At 38.4% G+C, this 24,857-nt stretch overlaps 1 protein-coding gene across 1 annotated transcript in view; it reads right to left on the minus strand.

Moving 5' to 3' along the window:
• Positions 1 to 19,475: 19,475 nt before the first annotated feature.
• The window catches only part of CFAP58 (cilia and flagella associated protein 58), an 86,896-nt gene continuing 81,514 nt past the window's right edge, over positions 19,476 to 24,857 (minus strand). Inside the window, exons 16-17 of the mRNA XM_036077167.2 lie at positions 23,994 to 24,127; positions 19,476 to 20,148 (exon numbers count right to left, since the gene is read on the minus strand). Coding sequence (XP_035933060.2) covers positions 20,037 to 20,148; positions 23,994 to 24,127 — 246 coding nt within the window. The 3' untranslated portion in view covers positions 19,476 to 20,036. The remainder of the gene's footprint in view (positions 20,149 to 23,993; positions 24,128 to 24,857) is intronic.

The raw sequence follows: 24,857 nt of genomic DNA on the forward strand, positions 1-24,857 counted from the left end.
ACAATTGCTATTTCTGGGGCCTAAGTCTCCAAAAGGATGAATTATCCTCAAACCCTAGAGTGTGTGCAAAACTCAATTAGGATGCACAAAAAAGTATGGAAGACTACACAACAGAATGTTAACACTGGTTGTCTCTAAGTGGTGTGTGTGGCTCCTTTTTTTTCTTTGTTGTATATCATGTTTTCCAATCTTTCTGTAATGAAAATGTATTGCTTACATAATTCTAAAAAGGAAAAGGTACTGCTAAAAACCTCTCAGTCTCATTCCTCTGATTCTATATGCACCAAGCCACCCTTTGAGACTTAGACTAGTTTTCCAAGTCAACTTTGCTACAAAAGAGAGAACAGTATGACCACCCAATGCACTCAGTAGCTACGTCCTTCCATAATACTACTACTCAGCCATGCTAATTTAACAAGTCTTTCCTGAGTCTCAGACTGCTCACAAGATGCTGAACCGACACCCAGCCTCTTCTTGGCAAAACCTGAAGGCAGCACCCAAGACCCTGGAGGATAAAAGTGTTTGCCTTCTCACAATAGCCCCCACGGGGCCATTACTCATTAGCTGCTAAGTAAAAGACAGTGTACTTTCTATCATCTACACAAGGGGGGTAGTCTTTTGATGCAATCAGCGATTGTCCACACTGAGCATGAAAGGAATGCTCCCTTCCTGCAAAGAGCAGCAGAAATGTTCCCGCTGGGGTCGGGGGCTCCATAGAGAGTCATTTCTGTGTTGGGAATAAAGTGGAAATTATCAGACCTTTGAAATAGCTTAAACTTAGATCTTAATATTTTGAATAGGATCAAAGTGCCTTGGTATGGTACAATACTTTTCATGGAGTGCTTTGTCACCCAGGTATAGAAATATACATATATGCCAGTCAAAAGTATTTTAAACTTTTATACACAGACCCATCTTGGAAGAAGTAGGATTGGTGATCAAATAAGAAATACAATTTTTAAAGTATGTTGGTGTTTCTCAGAAGTGAAACCATTAAATGATTGAACACCAAGCTACATATGTAATATTCACGTGGGCTCTGAATCTAATTCCCAAGGAAAACAACTATCAGTCAGAAATAAACTAACATTTACTATTCGTCTCCTGTGATTTATACATATATTTTAAGAAGTCCCTTAAAACCACCCTCCAAGGTTTGGAAGGTGGGAAATCAATGAATAATACTAGTAACTGGTAGAACCAGAGCTCAATCCAAGTGTCTCAACTCTGTCCTGTGCTCTTCTTCCTTCCGTGACACCTGTGTGACCCTCCCAGCAAGCCCCCCAGCTATCCCTGCACACAGCGAGCATACCCGTGGGCGTCACGTGTAGGAGACACTCGTGCAATGCTCAGGTGCCACATTTTCTGCATTGACTACATATTAATATGCAGGCAAGGATGCCAACTGAGAATAACTCAAATGAAAAAGGAAAATAGATGGTAGAGTTAACTCTGAACGAGTAAAATCAATTTAACTTAAAGAGTCCTTCTTCCGCTGCATAGGAAGTAGCAGCTGAGCGGTGGGTTCTGGACGAGCGTGGCCATTTCTGGCTTAAATACAACCTCTTCAGAGGAAATTTCCTGAAGTGTCAGGTGGGCATAATTCTAAAATGCAATGCTACACGTCAGCAGGGAAATAACCCTACTGGTCATAAATCCCATAAAGCAATAATAAAAATGTCTCTGACTAGATAACAGCAAGACACGCCAATGTTCCAGAAAGACAAACATAAACGTAAGTTGCTGCCCAGTTTAAAAAAGAAGCGCTAGTGACAAATTCACTTTAGCTACTTTGCCGAGTCCTTGCTATTAGTGCCTGCAAAGTTACGGGGCCCCGGGGACTGTTCTCAAATGCTGCGTTCCAGGAGGGGTGCTGGCCAAACTGGGTTCTTTTCTCCTAAAGCTAAGACTGGGGAAAGGACGAATCTTTCTTTAGAGGTTTAGAGAAAACAAGACTGGCTTATTCAGAGGATGGCTTTTTTGCTGTCGTTCTTTATAATAACAAGAGGATTTGGATACACACTTGGGTTCGTGAAGTATAAATCCTGCTTAAATCTATAGAAGTTAAGAAGACGTGTGGTTGGCCCCGTGGAGCAGGAAGCAGCATCTGTGGCAAATTGTATCGAGCAATGTTCTTTGTTGTTGTGAGGTGTTGATAAATCCCTGGGTCTTCAACAAGGGGAGTCAGGACTAGGAAACTCATTTCAAATCATATCTCAGGTAGACGTCTGAGTCAAAATAAGATGAAAGTCATTAATTTTTTTTTTCTATTAAGCCACCAAAACACAGGTGGAATAGTTCTCTCCTTTCCCTATTTCGACCTGAATTCTGTTAAGAACAAGGGCCAAGATGCTTGTTCTAAATCTTCAGAGAACAACACAGAATTGTTCTTTTCCTTTTTCTTTAGCCAAACAACAAGGTGTGAACAAAACTGTCACTTAACATGGTAATTAACACAGGGAGGTATAATTAGCTGCCACAAGCATTTCTTTCTCATCTCAAACACCCCTGATGCCAAGGAGATTAATGTCTGTATCACTGTTAGAGTAATAAGCCCACCTGATGGATAGGTACGCTCCGCTTGTCTTGATCTGGTAACATCACGCCCCAGATTAATTTCTGAGTGATTTCCTTAGCGAGGGAAAGAGTCACAGAGGCAAAATGCTTCCTCAGGCAAATCTTCACATCTGTAAACATTAACAGCCTTATAACAAGCCACGTAAACACGGGTGACGGCAACTCCAGACAACGCTGGAACAATCTCTAATGGTAACAAACTAGATAGTGAGCACCCCCCTATTTAACCACCTAAACCAAAACCTGCTCTGCCATCAGTCTGCATAAGACCATACAACAAAAAAAAGACTGAAACACTATCTTTGGCAGGCTGTGTTTAGATGGGGTTGTGCAAATTATTTATACTACATCTGGTTTTCCTTTTATTTCAAGGAAGCCAAAACTGCTCAATCAGAAAATAAAATCCAGCATGCAGCTTGCCTAGTGATAAGCACGGTGCTCCTTTGACTGTATCATTCCATCACGTCTTCAACCCTCTTTTTCCGTCTACGACAAAACACAATCTGCTGCCGGTCCCTTTACCTTGTGCCCCTGCCTGATTTTCTCCCTGCATCTCTGTCCTGCTCACCATCCCCTGTGGCTTATGTATGTGAGTCAGTTCACTGTAGCCTTTGCTGACCCTGAGATCCAGAGTCATATGCTCTACTGACTGAGCCAGCCAGGTGCCCCATATTTTTTTTAATAAGTGGGAGCTTTAATGTGGTCTTCCCTGTATAATCAGTTATAAGGTATGCTACTTCTTTATGAGTAAAATTGCCATTCCATCAACTTTATTAATTCTTCAGGAGAACAGGGTTGCATTATTTTTGAGTTGTGCTTCTTCCAGTATGCCTGCTCCAAACTTTCTCCAGCACACAAATCCTGTCTTTGATAGCCCTGAGTCCTGATCTCCTCCCCTTTGCTTAAACACTTCGGGTGAAAAGGAAGTCAGCATATTTGGGGCCACCTGCTACATTGCCAGATTGCAGACACCTGTAGACCATTCTGCCTTACACTCCCTGGAGACTATCTCCTACAGCTTGGGTGGTTTACTCTGGTTCCATTCTCAGGAGCTCCACAGAAGATGTCAACTCCCCTTCTATCTTGGTAACCCCTCAATCAACTAGAGAATGCAATTTGGTCTCTCTCATAGGAGTGTTGGACTCAGACAGCTGCAAAAGCCTAAAGTCACACTGGGTAGCTACATGGGACCCTGGGGAACCAGAGAGAAAATCATCAAGGGGACCAGCAGTGACTTGGCACCTCATGACCCCTGTCATACATAAGTGAAGATCCAACGCTGCCAAATCTTTCAAATTTCCAAGAGTGTGAAATCTGTATTTGTATGTGAAATTTCCCAGTTTTCCCAATTTTTGAAAGTTGACAACCGAGAGAAAAAATAATTTTAAATACCATGCAGGACAAATGAAACACATATGTGAGCCAGGTCCAAACCATACAACACAAGTTGCAATCACTTCTCTGAAATGTTCTCTTCTCTGAATTAGGAATATGGAGGTTTAGCTGACAATGGCAAATTTTGTTTGGTATCCCTTGGCCTGCAGAAATGATTAAATGTCTTACTGAGCACATTTATTTGCAATTACTTGGAGGTTTTTGTCTTTTTTTTTTTAAAAAACAATTTCAGGGGCGCCTGGGTGGCTCAGTCGGTTAGGCGTCTGCCTTCGGCTCAGGTCATGATCCCAGGGTCCCGGGATCGAGCCCCGCATCGGGCTCCCTGCTAGAGGAGAGCCTGCTTCTCCCTCTCTCTCTGCCTGCTGCTCTGCCTACTTGAGCTCTCTCTCTCTGTCAAATAAATAAATAAAATCTTTAAAAAAAAAATTTCAACCAAACTAATCCTTCATGCAAGCCTGTCTGCATAAATACAAGTTGGATAGCTTTAAGTTATTTAGATAATTAGCCAACATCATTCATCATCCACTCATGTGTGGCCTTAGGACATTCATTTAGCCTTCCTGTGCCTCAATTTCCTCATCTGAAAACTGGGATGAATGTATTTTTCTTAGTGAAACTTAATTATTACCATCCCTTCACAGGTTGAGGTTGCATTAGGATTAGTGACTCTCTTCCAAAGAACATTGTGTGGAAAGGGAAAAATAGTAATTTTAAAGTGGAGAACCCTGGCAAACACCACCTTAACCAAATAATAAATGTGAACCTTGCCCGTGATGCCAAGTGGCTAACATGTACCAGCTGGTATGAGGGGATTAGAAGGGCACTGCACCTCTATGATACTCTTCTTCCAAAACCATAATTCCCACCTCATCATGAGAAAAATATCAGACAATTCCATATTGGAATTGTGTTTAAGTAGGAGGAAGTAGTCAGTTGGGTGGAATGTTGTTGAGGGACTGTTTAAGATTAGGACAGGAAAGGTTTGCTGACTTGAGTGTTTCCAGAGGTGTAGTTGAAGACTGAAACTAGATTGGATTTAAGTGTTGAAGGGTTGAAGAGTGAGTGGAACCAAGGATAGATAATGGGTTCAAGAAGATGTTCTGGAAAAGAAAGAGGAGAAATTGCGATACAAGCTAAAGGGAGATGTAAATTCAAGTAGAATTGTTTATTGGTCTTTAATGGGCCAGGTGGGTAAATATCTATATGCTATCATTGAGAATGATCCTACAAAGTCGGACACACCAATGATGCAGGAGAAGGGTAATAAAACGTTCTGAAACAACAAGTCCTTGAGGAAGTAAGGAGATGGGACCCAGAGCACAAAAAGAGAGGTTGGCCTTGGTTGAAGTGGAGAGACTTTTCACCTCTTAATAGGAGAGAACTGAAGACCAGCAAAACTCCAAGTAGATGTCCAGATTTGTTGGTGGAGAGATTATGGCTTCTATACTCTCAGTTAAGTATGAAGCAATCCATGAGTTTAAAGTAAGAAGGTAAGGAGTGAGGAAGGGTAGTAAAAAGAAGGCAAGGGGTACACACATGCACTGGGAGACTTGCCAGGCCATTGCAGCAGAGAGAGGGTCAAGGGAGCTGAAAGCGTTTGCAAGGAAGCAATGGTAACTGTGGGCCATAAAATCTAAGCCACATAAGGGAGGAAAGGAAGAAAAGAGATGAATAGTGACAAAGCAATGGAGTCTAAGTTTGAAAGGGCTCAATGATGTTGGGAAACTATCTGCATTGGCTATCCTAGAACATATTATCAGGAAGAATAGGAAGCTGCTGTCAGAGGACAGAATATTTAAAATCAAGATTTCAAGACTGGGGGGCGCCTGGGTGGCTCAGTCAGTTAAGTGGCTGCCTTCGGCTCAGGTCACGATCCCAGGGTACTGGGATCGAGCCCCACGTTGGGGTCCCTGCTCAGCAGAGAGTCTGCTTCTCCCTCTGCCTGCAGCTCCCCCTGCTGTGCTCTCTCTCTATCTCTCTGTCAAATAAATAAATAAAATCTTTAAAAAAAAAATATTTCAAGACTGGTGGAATAATTGGATAGTGACCTGAGGTGGAAGGAAAGAAAAGTTGCTGGAAGTGAGGAACTCAAGCTGAGGTCCCAGGGCATTGTGTCAGTCACGCACATGGTTACCGAAGTCACCAGAAGCAATGAGAGGAGTAGGCATTAAAAACCACACAATGAGACTCAAGCTAAGGCCTTTGGGGCACAAGGAGAGTGCCCAGAAGGTGAGAAGGTAGTGAATGAAAGTTGAAGGGTTGGTGGGTGATATAGTATGACAGCCCAACTTCAAACACACCGATATTTTGAAGGAGAAAAAAATAGGAATTAAAATAGAAATGCAGAGCAAGGATAATACCTACTCCATATCCTTAACCTGAAGAGCACAGACTTCTGTGAGATTTAAGAAAAAAGTTTCCACTTAAGAGGACTGCAAAGGAAGCAAGGGTGAGTCAGGACAAGGGAAAGAAGAGAGCTTCCATTCAGAAGAAAAGGTTGAGGCTGTAGGAAGTTTGCAGACCATAGATCAGAGTTTAGAGGGTGTGATGAAGGAGAGAAAGGATAGGGGATTGGGTCAGTTTGAGCAGTATGAAAATGGAATGGCCAGGTGCTTGTGCTTTCATCAGAGACTGAGGAAACCTCAATGTCATGATGTGGGATACGATAGAATTAGTCAAACTTATCAGTTTGAGTCTTGCCTCTGAAAGCAAGTGCCATGTCCCAGGAGGTTGCTTCCTTTCTCATGAGGTCTGAAGACGGGCTTCTCTTGAGGAGGAGATACTGTATATAAAACAGCCATCCTCAAGTCTGGCTATATATCAGAACCAACTCGGAGCTTTAAAAAATGTCAATGTCCACAATACACTGGGGCCAGTGAAATCAGAGTCTCTGGGGAAGGACCCAGAGCTCAGTACTTTTGTAAGTTCCCCAAGTGATTCCCATGTGCAACCAGGTTTGAGAATATGGGTTCCTCTCCCAAAGAGTCAGGGGTGTGGCCTCAGCATTAGGGTTCTTAAAAGCCTTTGTGATGGCAGCTATTACAATTATTGTTACACTTAATAAGTTCCCATGCATCATCACAATGGGAAGGAGGAAAAGAAATTGTCTTTGTTTAAATAGAAAAGAACAGTGTTATTATGGAACTAGAGGAAAGAGTTCCTGGCATTCTGTCTCAGATTAAGTGTAAGAAAGACTAATCACTTATGTGAAAGAGACAGAATTGGCACAATATACTTTAATAGCCATTCAATCTTCTAATACCTATTTAAAGAGCATAATAGAAGACTTCACAATCCAGGGAGGATTCTTGACCATATCCATTCTGACAGCAGTTAAGCAGTTTTCACGATTATTATCCATTCACCTGACCACATAGAACAATATTTTAAAACTTTCCAGGCTATTATTAGGGCAAGGAGATGATTTTTAGATAATAATAATTAAAGCTGACATTTACTGAGCACTTACTATGTGCCAGGCCCTGTGCAAATATCACATGTGATCTCCTGTAATCCTCATAATAATTCTGAGATGGGTTATTATCCTCATTTTGCAAATGAGAGTCCAAAGACTGGGGACTTATTTAACCTGCCTGAGATCAAAAAGCTATACTTGGAAGAATATGGATTCAAATTAAAAAGTTAGTCTGGTCCCAAAATCTGTGTGCTTTTAAACACTATGCCATCTTGTCTACTTACAAGATTCTATAAGACATAAAAGGGAACAGGGTTGTGGGCAAAAATGGAGGAATCAGCCTTAGAGAAAAAGTAGAGACATGGTCTCTTGCTTGATAGAATAAAATAGAGAACAGGTATCTGGGGGAAAGGGTATAAAGGAATTTGGAAGTGAAGAGAAAACTCAAAAATTCTAAAATTTACAAGGACACCTTTACATTTCCTAAAGCACTTAGCATAATAAGTTATATAAAATAGAAACTCAAAACATACTGTTGACTGAATATTCTTTCAATTGTCATTGTATCATTAAATGAGAAATCTTAATGAAAATAGTTGATTTGCCAAAGGGCTCACATTCTGAAAGCTTTTGTTCATCTTAAAAATTCTCATATTTGGGGTGCCTGGGTGGCTCAGTCGTTAAGCGTCTGCCTTCGGCTCAGATCATGATCCCAGAGTCCTGGGATCGAGCCCCACATTGGGCTCCCTGCTCAGCGGGAAGCCTGCTTCTCCCTCTCCCACTCCCCCTGCTTGTGTTCCCTCTCTCACTGTGTCTCTCTCTGCAAATAAATAAATAAAATCTTTAAAAAAAATTCTCATATTTATTGCAATCATATTGTTTATACAAATAACTTAGGAAATATAAGTACTAGAAGAAAGGACGGAAAGAAGGAAGGAGAGAAGGAAGGAAGGAAGGAAGGAAGAAAGGAAGGAAGGAAGGAAGGAAGGGGTCATTCTTCCTACCAGTAAAAAGCCAGCTAATAAGTAGAGAAGGAATGATAGAGTAAGAATATCACCATTTGACAAAATATTATAATTGCTATTGATTAAGGAAAGAATCATCAATGGTGCTAAAAATAGTAGGTACAGTTTAAGGAGGAATAGAATATTAACATGGTCTCAGATTATTTATCTACCAGATATTTATTAGTCACAAGAGTTGAAGAGTAAATTTATAGTAGAGAAACATGGTGATGCCATCTCAAGCCAACCGTCAAACTTAACACAGTCAGTAATGAGACCACTCATCAGCCTCCTGATATGATGCGTTGAAAAGAACTCAGCATTACTTCTGTGATATTCTGGCCGAAAGTATATGACCTAAATGGAGCCATAAGAAAATGTTAAACATGGGGCACCTGGGTAGCATAGTCGATTGGGCAACCAACTCTTGATATCAGCTCAGGTCATGATCTCAGGATGGTGAGATAGAGCCTCGCTTTGGGGGACTCAAGCATTGGCTCAGTGCAGAGTCTGCTTGAGTTCTCTCTCCCTCTCCCTCTGCTCCTCCCCCCACTCAAATAAATAAGTAAATCTTAAAAAAGAAAAAAAAAGAAAACATTAAACAAAATCAAACTGAGTTTGAAAAATAACCTTCAGTGTCATGAAATACAAAGAAAGACTAAAGATCTCCTCTAGATTAAAGGAGTTTAAAGAGATATGATACTGAATTTTCATTTGCTATAAAGAACATAAATATGACAACTTGTAAAAATCTCAATAAAGTCTATAGATTAGAAAATAGTGTTATATCAGTGTTAATTTTTGAGGTTGATTTTTATTAGTGTTATGTAACAGAGTTCCTCATTTTTAGGAAATACACTCTGACATATTTAGAAATAAAGAGACATCATCTCTACAATTTACTCTTAAATGGTTCAGAAAAAAACATAGATAAATGAACAAAGCAAATATAATAGAATGATAAAAATTGGATAATCTGGGTGAATGATATCAATGAATTCTTTGAATTATTCTTGCAACTTTTCTGTAAGTCTAAAAATAAGTCAGAAGTGGGGCGCGGGGGTGGCTCAGATGGTTAAGCATCTGCCTTTAGCTCAGGTCATGATTCCAGGACCTGGGATTGAGTCCCGTGTCTGGTTCCCTGCTCAGCCGGGGAGTCTGCTTCTCCCTCTCCCTCTGCTTCTCCCTCTGCTTGTGCTCTCTCTCTCTCTCTCAAATGAATAAATAAAATCTTTTTTAAAAATAAAAATAAGTCAGAATAAAAAATTGTTTGGGGGCACCTGGGTGACTCAGTTGATTAAGCATCTGGCTTCAGCTCAGGTCATGATCCCAGGGTCCTGGGATGGAGTCCTGCATCAGGATCCCCACTCAGTGGGGAGCCTGCTTCTCCCTTTGCCCCTCCCCCATCTCATGCACTCTCTCTCCCTCTCTCTCTCAAAAAGAAATAAATAAAATCTTAAAAAAAAATTGTTTGGATAACCTTAAAGTAATCCACAAGCAATTTATCTACCAAAACAAACTTGCCCACTTTTTAAAGGAAGACAACAAACTCTAGACACTGAATGGTGTAATACTCACATTATCCTAGCATCTAATAAAAAATTACCAGACATGCAAAGATGCAGGAAAATATGACGCAAACCAAGAGAAAATTTAGTCAATAGAAATAATCACAAATTAAAGAGATGATATATTAGTAGAAAAGAATTTCAAAACAGCTATGATAAATATGCTCATGGATGTAAAGGAAGCATGAACATAAGAGAGAGAAGAAAGATATAAAAATAACCAAATGAAACTTCTAAAGCTGAAAAATATAATATCTAAAATAAGAAATGTATTAAATGTGGTTTAACCACAGAGTATGCACTGCCCAAGGAAGTATTAGTGAAACCTTAATACATTGCAAAAGAAATTATCCAAAGTGAATAACAAAACAAAAAAGGAGGAAAAATAGAGAATTTAATGCCTACTCAATACTATCAAACTGTCTAACATAAAAATAATAGTAATCCCAGGAAGAGTGTGCACAAAAAAAATCTGAGAAATAATGGCCAAATTTTTTCTAAATTTTATGAAAACTATAACCTATAGTTCCAAGAGTCTCAATAACCCCCAAGCAGGATAAACATAAAGAAAACCACACCAAAGCATATCATAATCAAATCCTAAAAATCAATTATAAAGACAAATTTTGTAAAGCAAAAGACATATTACATTCAGGGGAACAAAGATAAGAATACTTGCAGTCTAATACATACCAGAAAACAATATAACAACAAGCAAAGGGAGAAGTTGGCAAAAGGATACAGACTTTCAGTTATAAGGTGAATAAGGTCTAAGAATCTCATGTATAACATGGTAACTGTAATTGATAACACTGCATTGTATAATTGAAATTTACTGAGAGTAGAACTTAAATGTTGTCATCCCCTCCAAAAAAAAAAAAAGGTAAATATATGAGGTGTTGGATGTATCGATTAACTCAATGGGGGGAATCCCTTTACGATGTATACATGTCAAATAATCATGTTGTATACTTCAAATATCTTACAATTTTATTTGTCAGTTATGCCTCAGTAAAGTTGAAAACTCAATACAAAGCAAACAGGAAAAGAGAAACAATAAACAAATGGGACTACAAAACAAATAGTAAGATGGTAGACCTAAACAATACTAATAATTGCATTAAATGTAATGGGTCTAATTCCTCCAATTAAAAGGGCAAGATTGTCACAATGAACTTGAAAAAAAGCAATATTCCACTATATTCTATCTATAATGAGCATATTTTAATATTAGGATATCAATACCTTAAAAGTAAAAGGATATGGGGGCGCCTGGGTGGCACAGTCAGTTGAGCGTCCAACTCTTTTGTTTTCTGCTCAGTTCATGATCTCAGTGTTGTGAGATCAAGCCCCGCATCAGGCTCTGCGCTCAGTGTGGAGTCTGCTTGAGATTCTCTCTCCCTCTAGCGTTGCCCCTCCTGCTTGTGCTCTCTAAAGTAAATAAATAAATCTTAAAAAAAAAAAGGATATAAAAAATATAATATGAAAACACTACAAATAATAAAGCTGGAGTGACTATATTAATATTACACAAGGTAGACTTCTAGACAAGCAATATTATCAGAAATAGAGATATTTCGTAATAAAAAGTTCAATTTATCAAGAAGACATAATCCTAAATATTTATGTACTATTAAAGCTTCAAAATCCACACAGCAAAAACTAACAGTGAGAGGATAGACAAAGCCACAACCACATTTGGAGATTTGACACTCCACTCTCAGTAATCAATAAAACAAGTACGAAAATCAGTAAAAAATTTAGAGTAGCAACAAGTTTACATAATTGACATTTATACAACACTCCACCCAACAGAAGCAAAATACATATCCTTTTGAGGTGCACATAGAACAAGAAACAAGATAATCCATATTCTGGTCCATAAATTTGAAATGATTCAAAGTATTCAGGGAATGATGAAATAGGTGAGGGAATGGTGAAATAGGTCGTGGGGATTAAGGAGTGCACTTGTCATGAGGAGCACTGGGTGATGTATGGAATTGTTGAATCACTATATTGTACACCTGAAATTAATATAACACTGTATGTTAACTATACAGGAATTAAAATAAAATAAATAAAATAAAATAGTAAAATGAAATAAAGTATACAGAACGTGTTCTTTGATGACTATAGAATTAAATTAAAAATCAGTAACAAAAGCTATCTGGAAAAGTACCTAAATGTTTGCAAATTTAAAAACATGATTCTAAACACCTCATGAGTAAAACAAATAGTCATAAAAGAAGGTAGAAACTAATTAAACTGAATAATAATGAAAACATAACATTAAAATATATTTATTATTTATAAATTGTTATTTATAAATAAATTAAAATATTTATATAAAAATATATAACATAAATAGAATAAAATATATTTTATATAAGATAATATATATAACATATAAAATGAATATATATTTAACATAACACATTAAAATAGCCAAACTGTGGAAAGAGCCGAGATGCCCTTCAACAGATGAATGGATATAGAAGATGTGGTCCATATATACGATGGAATATTACTCAGCCATCAGAAAGGATGAATACCCAACTTTTACATCAACATGGATGGGACTGGAGGAGATTATGCTAAGTGAAATAAGTCAAGCAGAGAAAGTCAATTATCATATGGTTTCACTTATTTGTGGAACATAAGGAATAGCATGGAAGACATTAGGAGAAGGAAGGGAAAAATGAAGGGGGGCAATCGGAGGGGGAAATGAACTATGAGAGACTATGGACTCTGGGAATCAAACTGAGGGCTTTAGAGGGGAGGGGGTGGGGGGATTGGTTAGCCCGGTGATGGGTATTAAGGAGGGCACATACTGCATGGAGCACCGGGTGTTAGACGCAAACAATGAATCATGGAACACTACATCAAAAACTAATGATGTACTGTATGGTGACTAATATAACATAATAAAATTAAATTAAATTTTAAAAAATTAAAATTTAATTAAAATTAAAATTGGATGCATTTAAAGCAGAGTTTAGAGGAAAATGTATAGCTTTAAAGGCTATTTTTTAAAGGAAAGGGCTAAAATCAATTGCAGTAAGAAGCTATAAGAACAAGAGAAAATTAAACCCAAAGTAAGTGGAAGAAAATACTAAGTATTAGAGCAGAAGTTAATGAAATAAAAAACTGACATTAGAGAATAATTAAAGAAATAAAGAGCTGGTTCTTTAGAAATATTAATAAAATTTTGTTGATAAACTGCTAGCTAGACTCTCATAAAGAAAAAAGGAGAGGGACGCTTGGGTGGCTCAGTCAGTTAAGCGTCTGCCTTCGGCTCAGGTCATGATCCCAGGGTCCCGGGACTGAGTCCCACATCAGACTTCTTGCTCAGTGGGGAGCCTGCATCCCCCTCTGCCTGCCTCTCTCTCTCTCTATCTGATAGATGATAGATAGATAGATAGATAACATAAAATAAGAAAAAAGGAGAGAAGATTCAAATTACCAATATCCAGAATGAAATAGGAAACATTTGTTCAGATCTTACCAACGTTTGGGGTGGTATAAGAATATTATGAACAATTTTATGTCAATAAACTCAACAACTTATATGAAATATATGAATTCCTTCAAAGACACAAATTATATAAAGTGACACAAGATAAAACAGAAAAACTGAATAGCCTTATATCTATTTAAAAACCTTTACACAAGAAAAATTATAATTTCAGATGGCTTTACTGACAAATTATATTAAATATTTATGGAAGAAATAATATCCATTCTACAATTCTATCTATTTCAGGAAATAGAGAAGGAGCATTTCCCAATTCAGCTTATGAGGTCAGCAAAATCTTAACACCAAAACCATAGAAAGATACCACAGGAAATCTATAGACCAATAAACCTCATAAATATAGTTGTAAAAATCCTTAACAAAATATTAGTAAGTCTAATTCAACAACATATAAATACATTAAAATGACAATATGACAAAGAAGGGTTTACCCAAAAAAAAGGCAAAATTGGTTTAACATTTGAAAATCAAAGTGATACACCATGTTAACAAAATATAAGAGAAAAAAACATGATTATCTCAGTACATGCAAAAAAAAAAGAGCATTGATGAAATTCAATATACATGCATGATTAAAATATCTTAGCAAACAAGAAATAAAAGGGGACTTCCTCAACCCAGTAAAAGGCATCTATGAAAATCCTACAGCTAACATCATACTTCATGATGAAGGGTTCCCCCGACATCAAGAACAAGGCAGAGATGTTGCTCTCACCACTTCAATTTAACATTGTACTAAAATTCCTGGCCAGTATAAGTATAGTAATTGTGAATAAAAAAGAAGAAAAAAAGAGAAACTACCTTTATTTGTAGAAAACATGATTATGTTCATAGAAAATTTTACATAATCCCCCAAAGCTATAAAACTAATTAATTTAGCAACGTCCTAGAATACAAAATAATATATTAAAAAAGTTGCATTTCTACATACTAATAACAAATGGAAAGTAAAAATGTAAATACCATTTATAGTAACATCAGAAAATGCAAAATATTTAGACAAATTTAATAAAATATGTGCAATATCTGTACACTGAAAACTACAAGAAGTTGCTGAGAGAAATTTAAAACTAAGTAAATGAGAACATGTACCATATTTGTGGATTGAAAGCCTCAATATTGTTAAGATGACAATACTCCCCAAATCCATCCATAGATTCAATGCAATCCCAACCAAATTCCCAGCAAACTTTGTTGTAGAAATCGACAAGCTGATTCTAAGCTGTATATAGATATGCAAGGGATCTAGAATAACAAAAATAATTCTAAAGAAGAAAAAAGTTGAAGATCTTACACCATCTAATTTTAAGAGTTACCATAAAGCTATTGTTATCAAGAGAGATAGATATGGAACTACAAAACAGAACAGAGAGTTCATAAATAGAACTAGTCAAATAGTCAATTGATTTTCTACAAGTGTTCCAAGGCATTGCAATGGGAAAATGGTGCTGAACAACTGGATATCCATATGGAACAAAAATGAACCTCTACTCTAACCTCATACCATACATAAAATTAACTCTAAATGGATCATAAATACAAACATAAAATCTAAAACTTCTAAAGAAAAACACAGATTAAAAAAATCATTACTGTCTTGGAATAGGCACAAATTACTTAGAACAAGAAAAGTATAAACCACATAAGAAAATAAAAATAAATTGGACCTTATTAAAATTTTAAATGTCTGCTCTTCAAAATACACTGTTAAGAAAATGGAAAGGCATTTGCAATCCATCTATCTGACAAAGGTTTTGTATCCAGAATATACAAAAAACTTCTACAATCTAATATGATAAAAAAAATAGGCAAAAGATTTGAAAACACTACACATATGAATGACCAAAAGCACATGAAAAAATGCTTGACATTATTATCAGGAGATATAAATTTAAATATGAGATATCACTATATATCCAAAAGAATGACTTAAAAAATACTGACAATACTGAATATTGACAAGGATTGGAGTAATCGCAGTTGATGCACATTGTTCATAGGAATGTAAAATGGTCCAATTAGTTGGGAAAACAGTCCAGCAGTTTCTTATCATGTTAAATGTACACTTACCTTTTGATCCAGCAGGTTCATTCCTCAGCATTTACCCAAGAGAAATGAAATATTTGTTCACATAAAGATTGGTACATAAATGTTCCTAGCAACTTGATTCATGATAACTAAACAACTTGATTCATGAAACAATCTGAATTCCCAGCACAGGTAAATCAATAGACAAATTGTATTATGTCAATGTAATGGAATATTACTCAGCAATAAAAATGAATAAATTATTGATATACACAACAACATAAGTGAATCTCAAAAACATACTACATTAAAAAAGCCAGGCACTAAAGAGCATATAGCATATGATTCCACTTATATGAAATTCTAAGAAAGACATAACTAACATACAATGATGAAAAACAGATCCATCGTTGCTTAGGCAGGATGGGGGCTGTGAATATTGACTGCCAAGGGATATAAGGGCATTCTTGGAAGATGATGATTATAGTTATTTGGGTATATGCTTTTGTCAAAACCTACTAAACTTTACACTTAAAATATGTGTTTTTGTTATATGTGAATTGTATCTCAATTTTATCTTTAATTTTTAAAAACAAAATATATTTATATATACTTATTTTAAAAGTCCAAGAAGATACACTCAAGATAATAAAACAGTAATATTTCAAAGGTCATATTCAAAACATTTAACAATTGGGAATTATAAGCACCAATCGGTCAGAACAAATGGTGGGCATGAACAATTGGAACAACCAACCCGTGTGAATGAGAGGAGTGTTGGCCCCAGGAAACACCATTTATCAATAGATCGTGGGATTGTTGGTGCCCTTTTCTTCTTTTTGCTCATTCATATCTTCTAACATTCTATCCACATTTTCAATCAGGTACTTCAAAATAAAGGGGGAAAAAATCTATCTTTAATTATAAAAAAGAAAAATGGTACCCTGCTGATATCACATTTCATACTGCTATAAAATTCTAATGGGTCTCAAAATCCTAATGGAACTTTTAAATAATAGATATGAGAAATGGTGTACTAAAACAGCATTGAATTAGGAGTTAAAAATGGATAATGTCATAAAAATATTTCCCATCCACTACAAAGAAAATAGTGAGATATATTTTTAAACTATTTTACCATTTTAATATTTTAAAAATGCCCTCCCTTTGCTCCTATTCCAGCTAGATCTCCATATAATTGATTATGTTTACTAAGAGACCTAGCATTTTTCCTCAAATGGTCCAGGCTCTGAAATGCCACATTGCTCAAAATTCATTATATAGCATTTTCCAATGGGTATCTTGGCCTAGGTCAAACTTCAGAATCTGACTGAGAAAGCCAGGAGATCAAACGATAATTATCAACCCTGGATAAATTTTTATAGCAAAATGACAGCCCATGACCAGAGATTTGCTACTGCCTCCTCTTAGCATAACTACCTCTGTCTCCACAGCTTTATCACAGCAACAAACCTTTGCTCTGGGCAACTTCTTTAGAGGTAAGCACAATGAAAACCTGTCTATGAGAGCAGTCGCTGAGAAGCTATGATCAGCAAATAATGACCAGGGAGTCCCTTTTATCATGTCTCTCTCCATCTACAGAGAAACCATACCAGCTCCCCCATCAGCCCAGTGGAGAGTCAATGGCTGGTTTAGCAACAGGACTTCTTTCTGAAACTCTGAAAACCCCAGGGTAAAATGATGCTACTGTACAATTTCCTAATGTTGCTTTACAATGCAGCTCAAATTTGTGATTTTAAAAGCACCTCAGCCCACTGCGAGTTCACAGTTACTTTTAATGATTTGCAAATCTCAGTGTTTTTAACAACTCACTTTTATATGGCTATGGTGGTAACACTGGCACCTAATAGTTATTGCTTCTAATACCTGGGCTGTCAGGGTGTACAGCAAATGAGAAGCAGTGGCAGGATCTTCCACCTTTTCAAGTCTTAATTTACTCCTCCTGCGTTTGAACATAAGCATACTGAGCCATCCTGAGCTGCCCTGTCATCTACCGGAGCCCGCGCCATCTTGGCTCATGGGACCTCTGTCATCCACAGAGGCTGACTGCCCTGCTCCATTCCAGGGAGGAAAAACAAGAAGATGGCAGCTAGAGGCCACCAGGGTCTTTCCCTCCGGAAGCTCTGATTTCTGAAGGTGAAAAATCTGTCCCCAGATTACAAAAAACATATACAGAATTTTTCGTGAGGTACCCAATGTGGCATTTCTGCAAGATATTCAACCCTAAATCACACTACAAAATCCAATTTCATCCCAACATGGTAGTGTCATAAACATTGTTTATTCTCTAATTTCAAAACACAAGTTATCTCTATGTAATAATAATAATGGCAGGTATTTATTAAACAGTCACTATGTGCCTGATACTGTTCTAACCTTACCTCTGCATTAATTCATTTAATCCTCAAAACAACTCATTGTTATGATATGCCAGAACTCGAACCCAGCATCTGCCTCCAAAGTCTTTATCATACTGAGATAGATCAAGAATCATAGACGTCTTTTTCCCTAGAGAAGTGAACCTCTTATAAAGCCATCCAAGGACTCAGAAAGAAGTTGGCTATAGATACACTGCAAAATGTCCCTGAATGGACTGGAAAATCTCCAAAGTTGTATATGTGTAATAACTTTGCCTTGCTTTACCTTACCTGCAAAAGTCATTTGTCTGAAAAAATACGGCCCTGAGGTCAGATATCACCAGTGATTTTCAAAAATGGAAATGGTCCCACTGTGATTCTTTAGGTTTAAGGTGCTCTTGGCAAATTCTCTAGGGTACATCCCTATCCTCCACCCTCCTATACGGTACACAAAGAGTTGATGACCATACCTCAGCACAGGGTCACCAGCTACAGAGCAGGGTGATTTCCATCTGTCCTTTTCCTCCTGGGACCATGCGGGAAAAGCAACAGAGGATGCTATTCCCAGCCCACTTCCCCCAGCCCTTAGCATTTTCACTGCTGACAGTCAGCAAACGCCATTTCTGTCTCGTGGCTGCCCCCAGGCTGCCAGACCCTGCTTTGCCTGCAGGCAGAAGGACCCCTGCAGAGCAGTCCTTGACCAACACCAGCCAGCATGGGGCTTATAAATACTCCAGCTCCCTTCCCCCTGACAGGGACAACTCTGAGCTGTGATTACATTGTCTCCAGAGCCCCCTGCAAAATGTAGCCAAAGTCTCCCACCATGGAACTTGACTTAAAAGTGCAAACTAGCTTGATTGCCTTCCCTTCTCTGACCTACTTCCCCACTATTAGTGGGTTTCCTGGGATCACTTCATAATAAATCACTTCACGGTCATCATTGTCTTGGATCTGCTTCTGGGGGTGAACTGAGAAAGACAGCAGAACATGCAGATGATCCCTCTAAAATCCCACCTCTCTGTATAATCTCAACAAGCATCTTGGGGTCATTAAGTCTTCTGCTCCTTGCAGTGGGAACCTTGGTCCCATAGGACAACTGGAATGATCCACTTATATTGTCCTTGTCCTTGAGCTGCTTACTCCTCTATAATTTAAAAAATTGCAGAGGTCAAGTTCTTGTGAGAGAAATGACCAAAGTGTCCTCACATAATATTCCTGAATGAACTCACTTAATGAGGAAACTTTGAACTGAAGTCCACATAACTGTGGCTTCAACAGAAAGATAATACAATGGATTCAATGACTCTAAATGTTGGCCTGAAGCCTGAAAGCCACACAGATCCTTGTCCTACATAACCCCATTCTCCAAGCGGGAGGTCTAAGAAATACAAAGCCTTCAGAGGACACCAGCCCAAATCCCTCATTTTAAAGTCTTGGTTCCACTGAATCAGATCCTTATGTTAGACATTTCTCAAAGTAGTTTTAAACTTTAATTACATACTCTACCAAAGCAAAGATCAAAATCTCTACAAAGGTTCTTTTTTATTTTTTATGATGAAGTATTTATTAGTTTATCTCTTTGGAATAGATTTTCATACCCCAGGCCTGAAAAGAAATTCCACATAGAAATCATTCTCAAAACACGTTTTAAATACTTGGGAGTTTGTCTTTTCTTCTCTCACCTCATACAATGACTTGTTAATGAGGAATAATTTAAAAAGATTCTAATTAATAAGAAACACACTGCATTTCAAAAATATTTTTAAATGTAAAACCTATACACCTATGTTTATAATAGATAAATTCAGACCCAAAATTTCATCTCTACAGAGTGTCTAGATATGTGGTGCATTTCAAATCAATCAATGTGGTAGTAACAAAAGATTTGCTTTATGCAACGTGTCAGCCTAATTGAATGATATAACTACAATCTGTTAATATCCATGAGGACCAAGTAGAATGTCATCACTCTTATATGTACATGACGATGATAGTTTTGTATTTCTTTTCATTCTGGAATTTGAGCACTGATTTCTCTAAATATTTAGGACCCAAGGGATTTGAAAGAGATTCCTCCAAAATGTTTCAAAGCGAATTTCATGAGCTGTTCAAATGCACCCAGCCAGGAGCTTCAGGTTAGGACTTCACTTTGGATGGCCTGTTGAGGGGAAATCCACCCCCAGTAAAACGAGGGCCAGTTGGCTTGGCCGTTGAGAAGGTGTTATCCATGGGTACTCTGTCCTTATTTCTGTAAGACAGGAGGTGAAAGTTAACTTCCTTAACATCTTTTTCCTCTTCTAAGTGTGGTGTTCTCTAAGTTCCTAGGGTGAGTTAGCCACTGAAAACTGCTTTGATTAAAGCTTCCAGTTTTAGACAAGGTAGTTGTTTAAATCTAATTAGGTGTTCACTGATAACACACAGAATTAGGGAAAGACACAATTAAATGTACCTTCTTAATGGTGATCTAAATGTGGACATAAAACCTCATTATAACTCAATCACTATAGACTTGACACTTCCGACCTGTAATCATCTTCCTGTTTTATAAAACATTTCTTTAGTTCCAAAGATCAGTCAGAAGAATCTTTCTCTTGGCTTAGTTATAATGACTAATTCATCATTTACCAACTTTTATATTCCAAAGTTTCAGTGGAAACTTATAAATATTTACCACACACACAAGATATCTTCATCAAACTTGGATATTTATAAAATACAAATTTTCCTATAACTTTAGACAAGCAGCAATTATTATTAGAAATAGTTTAAGATACAAGAAAATCTGAGAAAGATAAATAAGATAGCACCTTTGGCAATAGATAAAGGAAAATCTACAACATATCTCCTTTAAACACACACACATATACACACACATTCACACACACACAAACACATTTGCACACATACACATTCAGGTCTCCTGCAGAGGTAGCTTAAATTTACATAAATTCCCTATTGTGTATTTAGGGGTCTTACAGAAAACATCTTTGGAATCCCTTTTTAAAAATAAAAATTAAGCTAACAACTAAGACCAAACCCAATTAGACTTGACAACTAGAAGTGATTTACCTTAAGGGAAAGAATTCCACCTTTGGGGAAAGAATCTGGCTAGTTCTGCAAACTCGAGACCAGCCTGGGGGTCTGGGGCAGGAGAGTCAGTGGCAGGTGGGTGAGGGTGCAGGTCAGGATGGAAACATGATGAAAAGGGTGTTTGAGAAAAGTGAAAGAAGGCAAAAATAGCATGAGTTGCTATTTTATAAAGAGCAAGTATAGGGAAAACATCCACAGAGATTATTCTAAATTATTCCATTTGGAAAGAACCTGTAGAGAATTGACTAATCAATCCAGCAGTCTCTTAGCAGGATTGATTTCATTATTATTAAAAAAAATAATCCTCCATAAGTAGGACAAAAGCTTTAGCCTTGAGTGGATCCAGTGAAGAGGATTCTTTCTAGTACTTGCAACCTGCATAACTGAGGGCTGGTGGATGCAGGCAGCCCCCTCCCCATCCCTCTCTTGCCTTCAGTAACGTAACTTTCCCTCTCTGAAGGAACTTCAGCTTACCGCGGCTGGCTTGGTCTGACGTGACTGATGGGAATGATGTCTCCTTTACACTGCCTTTGTAGTATATTCGTAGACCATCACATTGGTCCCCTTCAGCCTCCTCCCTTCCAGTCCACACCCTCTCCGCACCCTGTTCTTGCCTCAGCATACTTTCCTTTAGCACCTGAATCCTTTTGCTCTTCTCCCGTGAACCCCTCTCTCTGTCTACCTCCAGTGTATGGATCCCCACCAAAATGGAAGCGCCAATGACATCCTAACCAGGTCAGAGTGGCTACAAGTAATGAACATTCTAGGGCAAGAAGAGGACAGGTAAAAGCAAGGATTCTAGAGCTGTGCTGATAGAACTTTCTGCAATGATGGCAAAGCTCTCTATCTAGAGCCTAATGCTGTGTCCTCTACCTCCATGTGGCTATTAAGCAGTTGAAATGCGACTAGTGCACCTAAGGAACTGAATTCATAATTTGATTTAGCCGTAATTCATTTTAATTTAAATATCCACAAGTGGCCTATGGCTGGGGGCATTGCAGTTTTCGTGGATGTGCCACTGGGAGGGGCTGAGCCCACAGAGGGGCATTCCTGTTGGTTCCACAGGCTCTCTGTGTCCAGAAAACTGTGTGGAGGGTGTGCGGGAGGGGGATCAATAAGGTCAACAGGCCAAACTCCAGGGCCAAGGTGGGGAGTTAGTCAGCTCTAGAAAGTTAACTAACTGCTTAGCTAAGCTGGCTGTTTGTAACTGTGTAAACTAGACTGCTGGTCTCCAAAACGGGTTGCATTTACTCTACAAGATGAGTAAGATGACCCACTGGGAAGTGCAAAGGAGGTATTTCAGATTCTATTCATATTTTGTCTTTCAAAAATAAAAAAAAAAAACTCAGTTTACTAATTACTGACAAAGTGACAATAGTATTTTGCACGCAATTTAGACAAATTAAAATATATTGGAAGTAGAAAACTATTCTAAAAAATTTCATTTTAAAACTCAAAACAAATATATATTTAATATGCATGCGTATATATGGGGGGCTACAAGTTCAAAAGTGTTTTACTGATAAGAGAGTGTAATCAAAATCCTTGAAGGCCACTGAACTGGACACATGCCTCACATTGGAACCAGCCATCAGCACGACCCTGGTGTCCTAAAAGAACACCACCGTGTTTCCACCCAACATGCACTGATTCACACCGTTAATATCAGTGGTTCTCCAGCTTCCGTGAGCATGGAAATCCCCTGAGGAGTGACTGACCTGCAAATTCATCCAGAGCCTGCAGAATCCAAACATCTGGAAATGGGGCCTGGAAACCTGCATGTTCACCAAATCCCACCAGTGATTCTGAATCAGATAGTTGCCAGACCCAGACATCAAGACAGACCCACCAAAATTAGCTCTAATTTTTAGCAGGATTTTTTTCTACCAAGAAGCTGGCATCTGAATGTGGAATGAGGGAATATTCTGATTTACAAGAAGGGCAAATTTTTCCTGGCAAATCCATTTGCATCGAGTTACTTTAAATAGTTGTTTGTCACTGACAAATCACAGGCAGATGCCCCTTCTTCACCAGGTCCCTGCAGTGCCCACGTGGATGAAATACCCAACTTGATGTAAACTCACGATGTGAGCCACTACAGAATTAACTGGATAAGTTGGGTAATGCACACAGCCAAGCCAAGGTTCAAACCCACTGATTCCCTCGGGCCCACTCTCTCACCCCAGCCTTAGGCAAATGATGATAACCAACTGAAGAGACATTTGTCAGTCCACATGTAGGTATCCTGAAACCCCAAATGTCAACCTGAGAGGGCATCATCCTCTCCTCAAAGAAGAAGAGCTCACGTCATGCCCCCAGCAGATACTGAAGTCAGTTACTAGACATAAAGATGGTTCAGAGACTGATTATCTAAAACATAGGTAAAAAATGATCTGTGGGGGCACCCGGGTGGCTCAGTTGGTTGAGTGTCTGCCTTCGGCTCAGGTCGTGATCCTGGGGTCCTGGGATCAAGTCCCATGTTGGGCTCCCTGCTCCGTGGGGAGCCTGCTTCTCCCTCTGCCTCTGCCCCAGCCCCCAGTCTCTCATGAATAAATGAATTTAAAAAATCTTTAAAAAAATGATCTGTGAGCTACACATCATTACAGTGGTACAGCTGCATTCTTGGAAAGAACAGCTTTACCAAGCTTCCACCCCTTAGCAAAATTCCCTGTGTCTGTAAACGTTCTCAAACCATGAGAACAGTGTTGGGGGGTGGGGGGGTGGTGCGCGGATCACACTGTTTCCTCTGCTCCATGTGAGGTCCACCAATGAGCAGATATTAATGGATCCCTGTTCCGGTCCTAAGGAGAGGCCTTAGTATCAGAGGAGACATGCATCTTGCTCTGACACAAACCAGTGGGGACCTGTAGAATGTCATTTGTTCACCCTGTGCCTTAGTTTACCCCCCATGGATTCCATGACTCCGTGACTGTCTGCCAATTATTTTCTTATCAGCAGGTAATAGGCACAACACAATTAGAAGAACATTTGACTAATTCTTACTTCTGAATGTATTCTTTACGCTTCTGAGCTAGGTATTTCTTCTTTAAGTTCATCAGTTCATTGGTAAGTTTCTCGATCTCATATTTATATTCTTGGCTCTGTGATTCATACATATTCAACTCTGAAGACAAAACCTAACAGGACAAATAAAGCAGCATTAGCAGAAGAGACTCAGTGAGACAATATCCTTTCCTGAGATTTTTTTCTAATCTGCTGCCATTTACCTCAGGGAGGCAAGTGATACAAAACCATGCCCAAGTTTAACAGCTAATCCACTCACTTCTGCCAGTTCTCAAGGTCTGCCTCTAGGTAAAAATCTGACTGAGGTCTGCAGACTCCTAATCCAGTGACAAATGTAGTGAAACCTCTGTTTAAAAGAACTCTCAGGCCACATTCAAGCAGGCTCACACATGAATGGTGTAAAGTGTTTCAGGTATATTGTGAGCAGAGACAGAAAAACTCCCAGACATACAGTATCAAACTGCATTTAAAGTCTTTTTAAAGAACATTCAGGGAAGTCATCACTAGGGAGAGTGATTCATTTGAAGATTATGGTAAAATTTATTCTGGAATCATCCTGCCACCACCACCACTAAGTAGGCATCCAATTTATGTGTTTTCCTAGGTTGCTCTTCTGTTAAATGTCTGTCACCTCTTTATTGTGCTCTTTGGGACTCTGCACAGGTTCTCTCTTTCTCCGAGCACCACAGTACTCACCTCTGAGAAGCAGGGAGCTGATATGCGCATGGGAGAGTCTAAAGCATGCGTGATAGGAACCCTGATTATCTGCCTCTTCCACTCTGGTGTCCCATAGATGCTACTGGCCTCAGCTGAGCAGGAAGAGTGGGAATTTACTCACCTAAA

Source organism: Halichoerus grypus, chromosome 7 (assembly GCF_964656455.1).
Source record: "Halichoerus grypus chromosome 7, mHalGry1.hap1.1, whole genome shotgun sequence".
NCBI lineage: Eukaryota > Metazoa > Chordata > Mammalia > Carnivora > Phocidae > Halichoerus > Halichoerus grypus.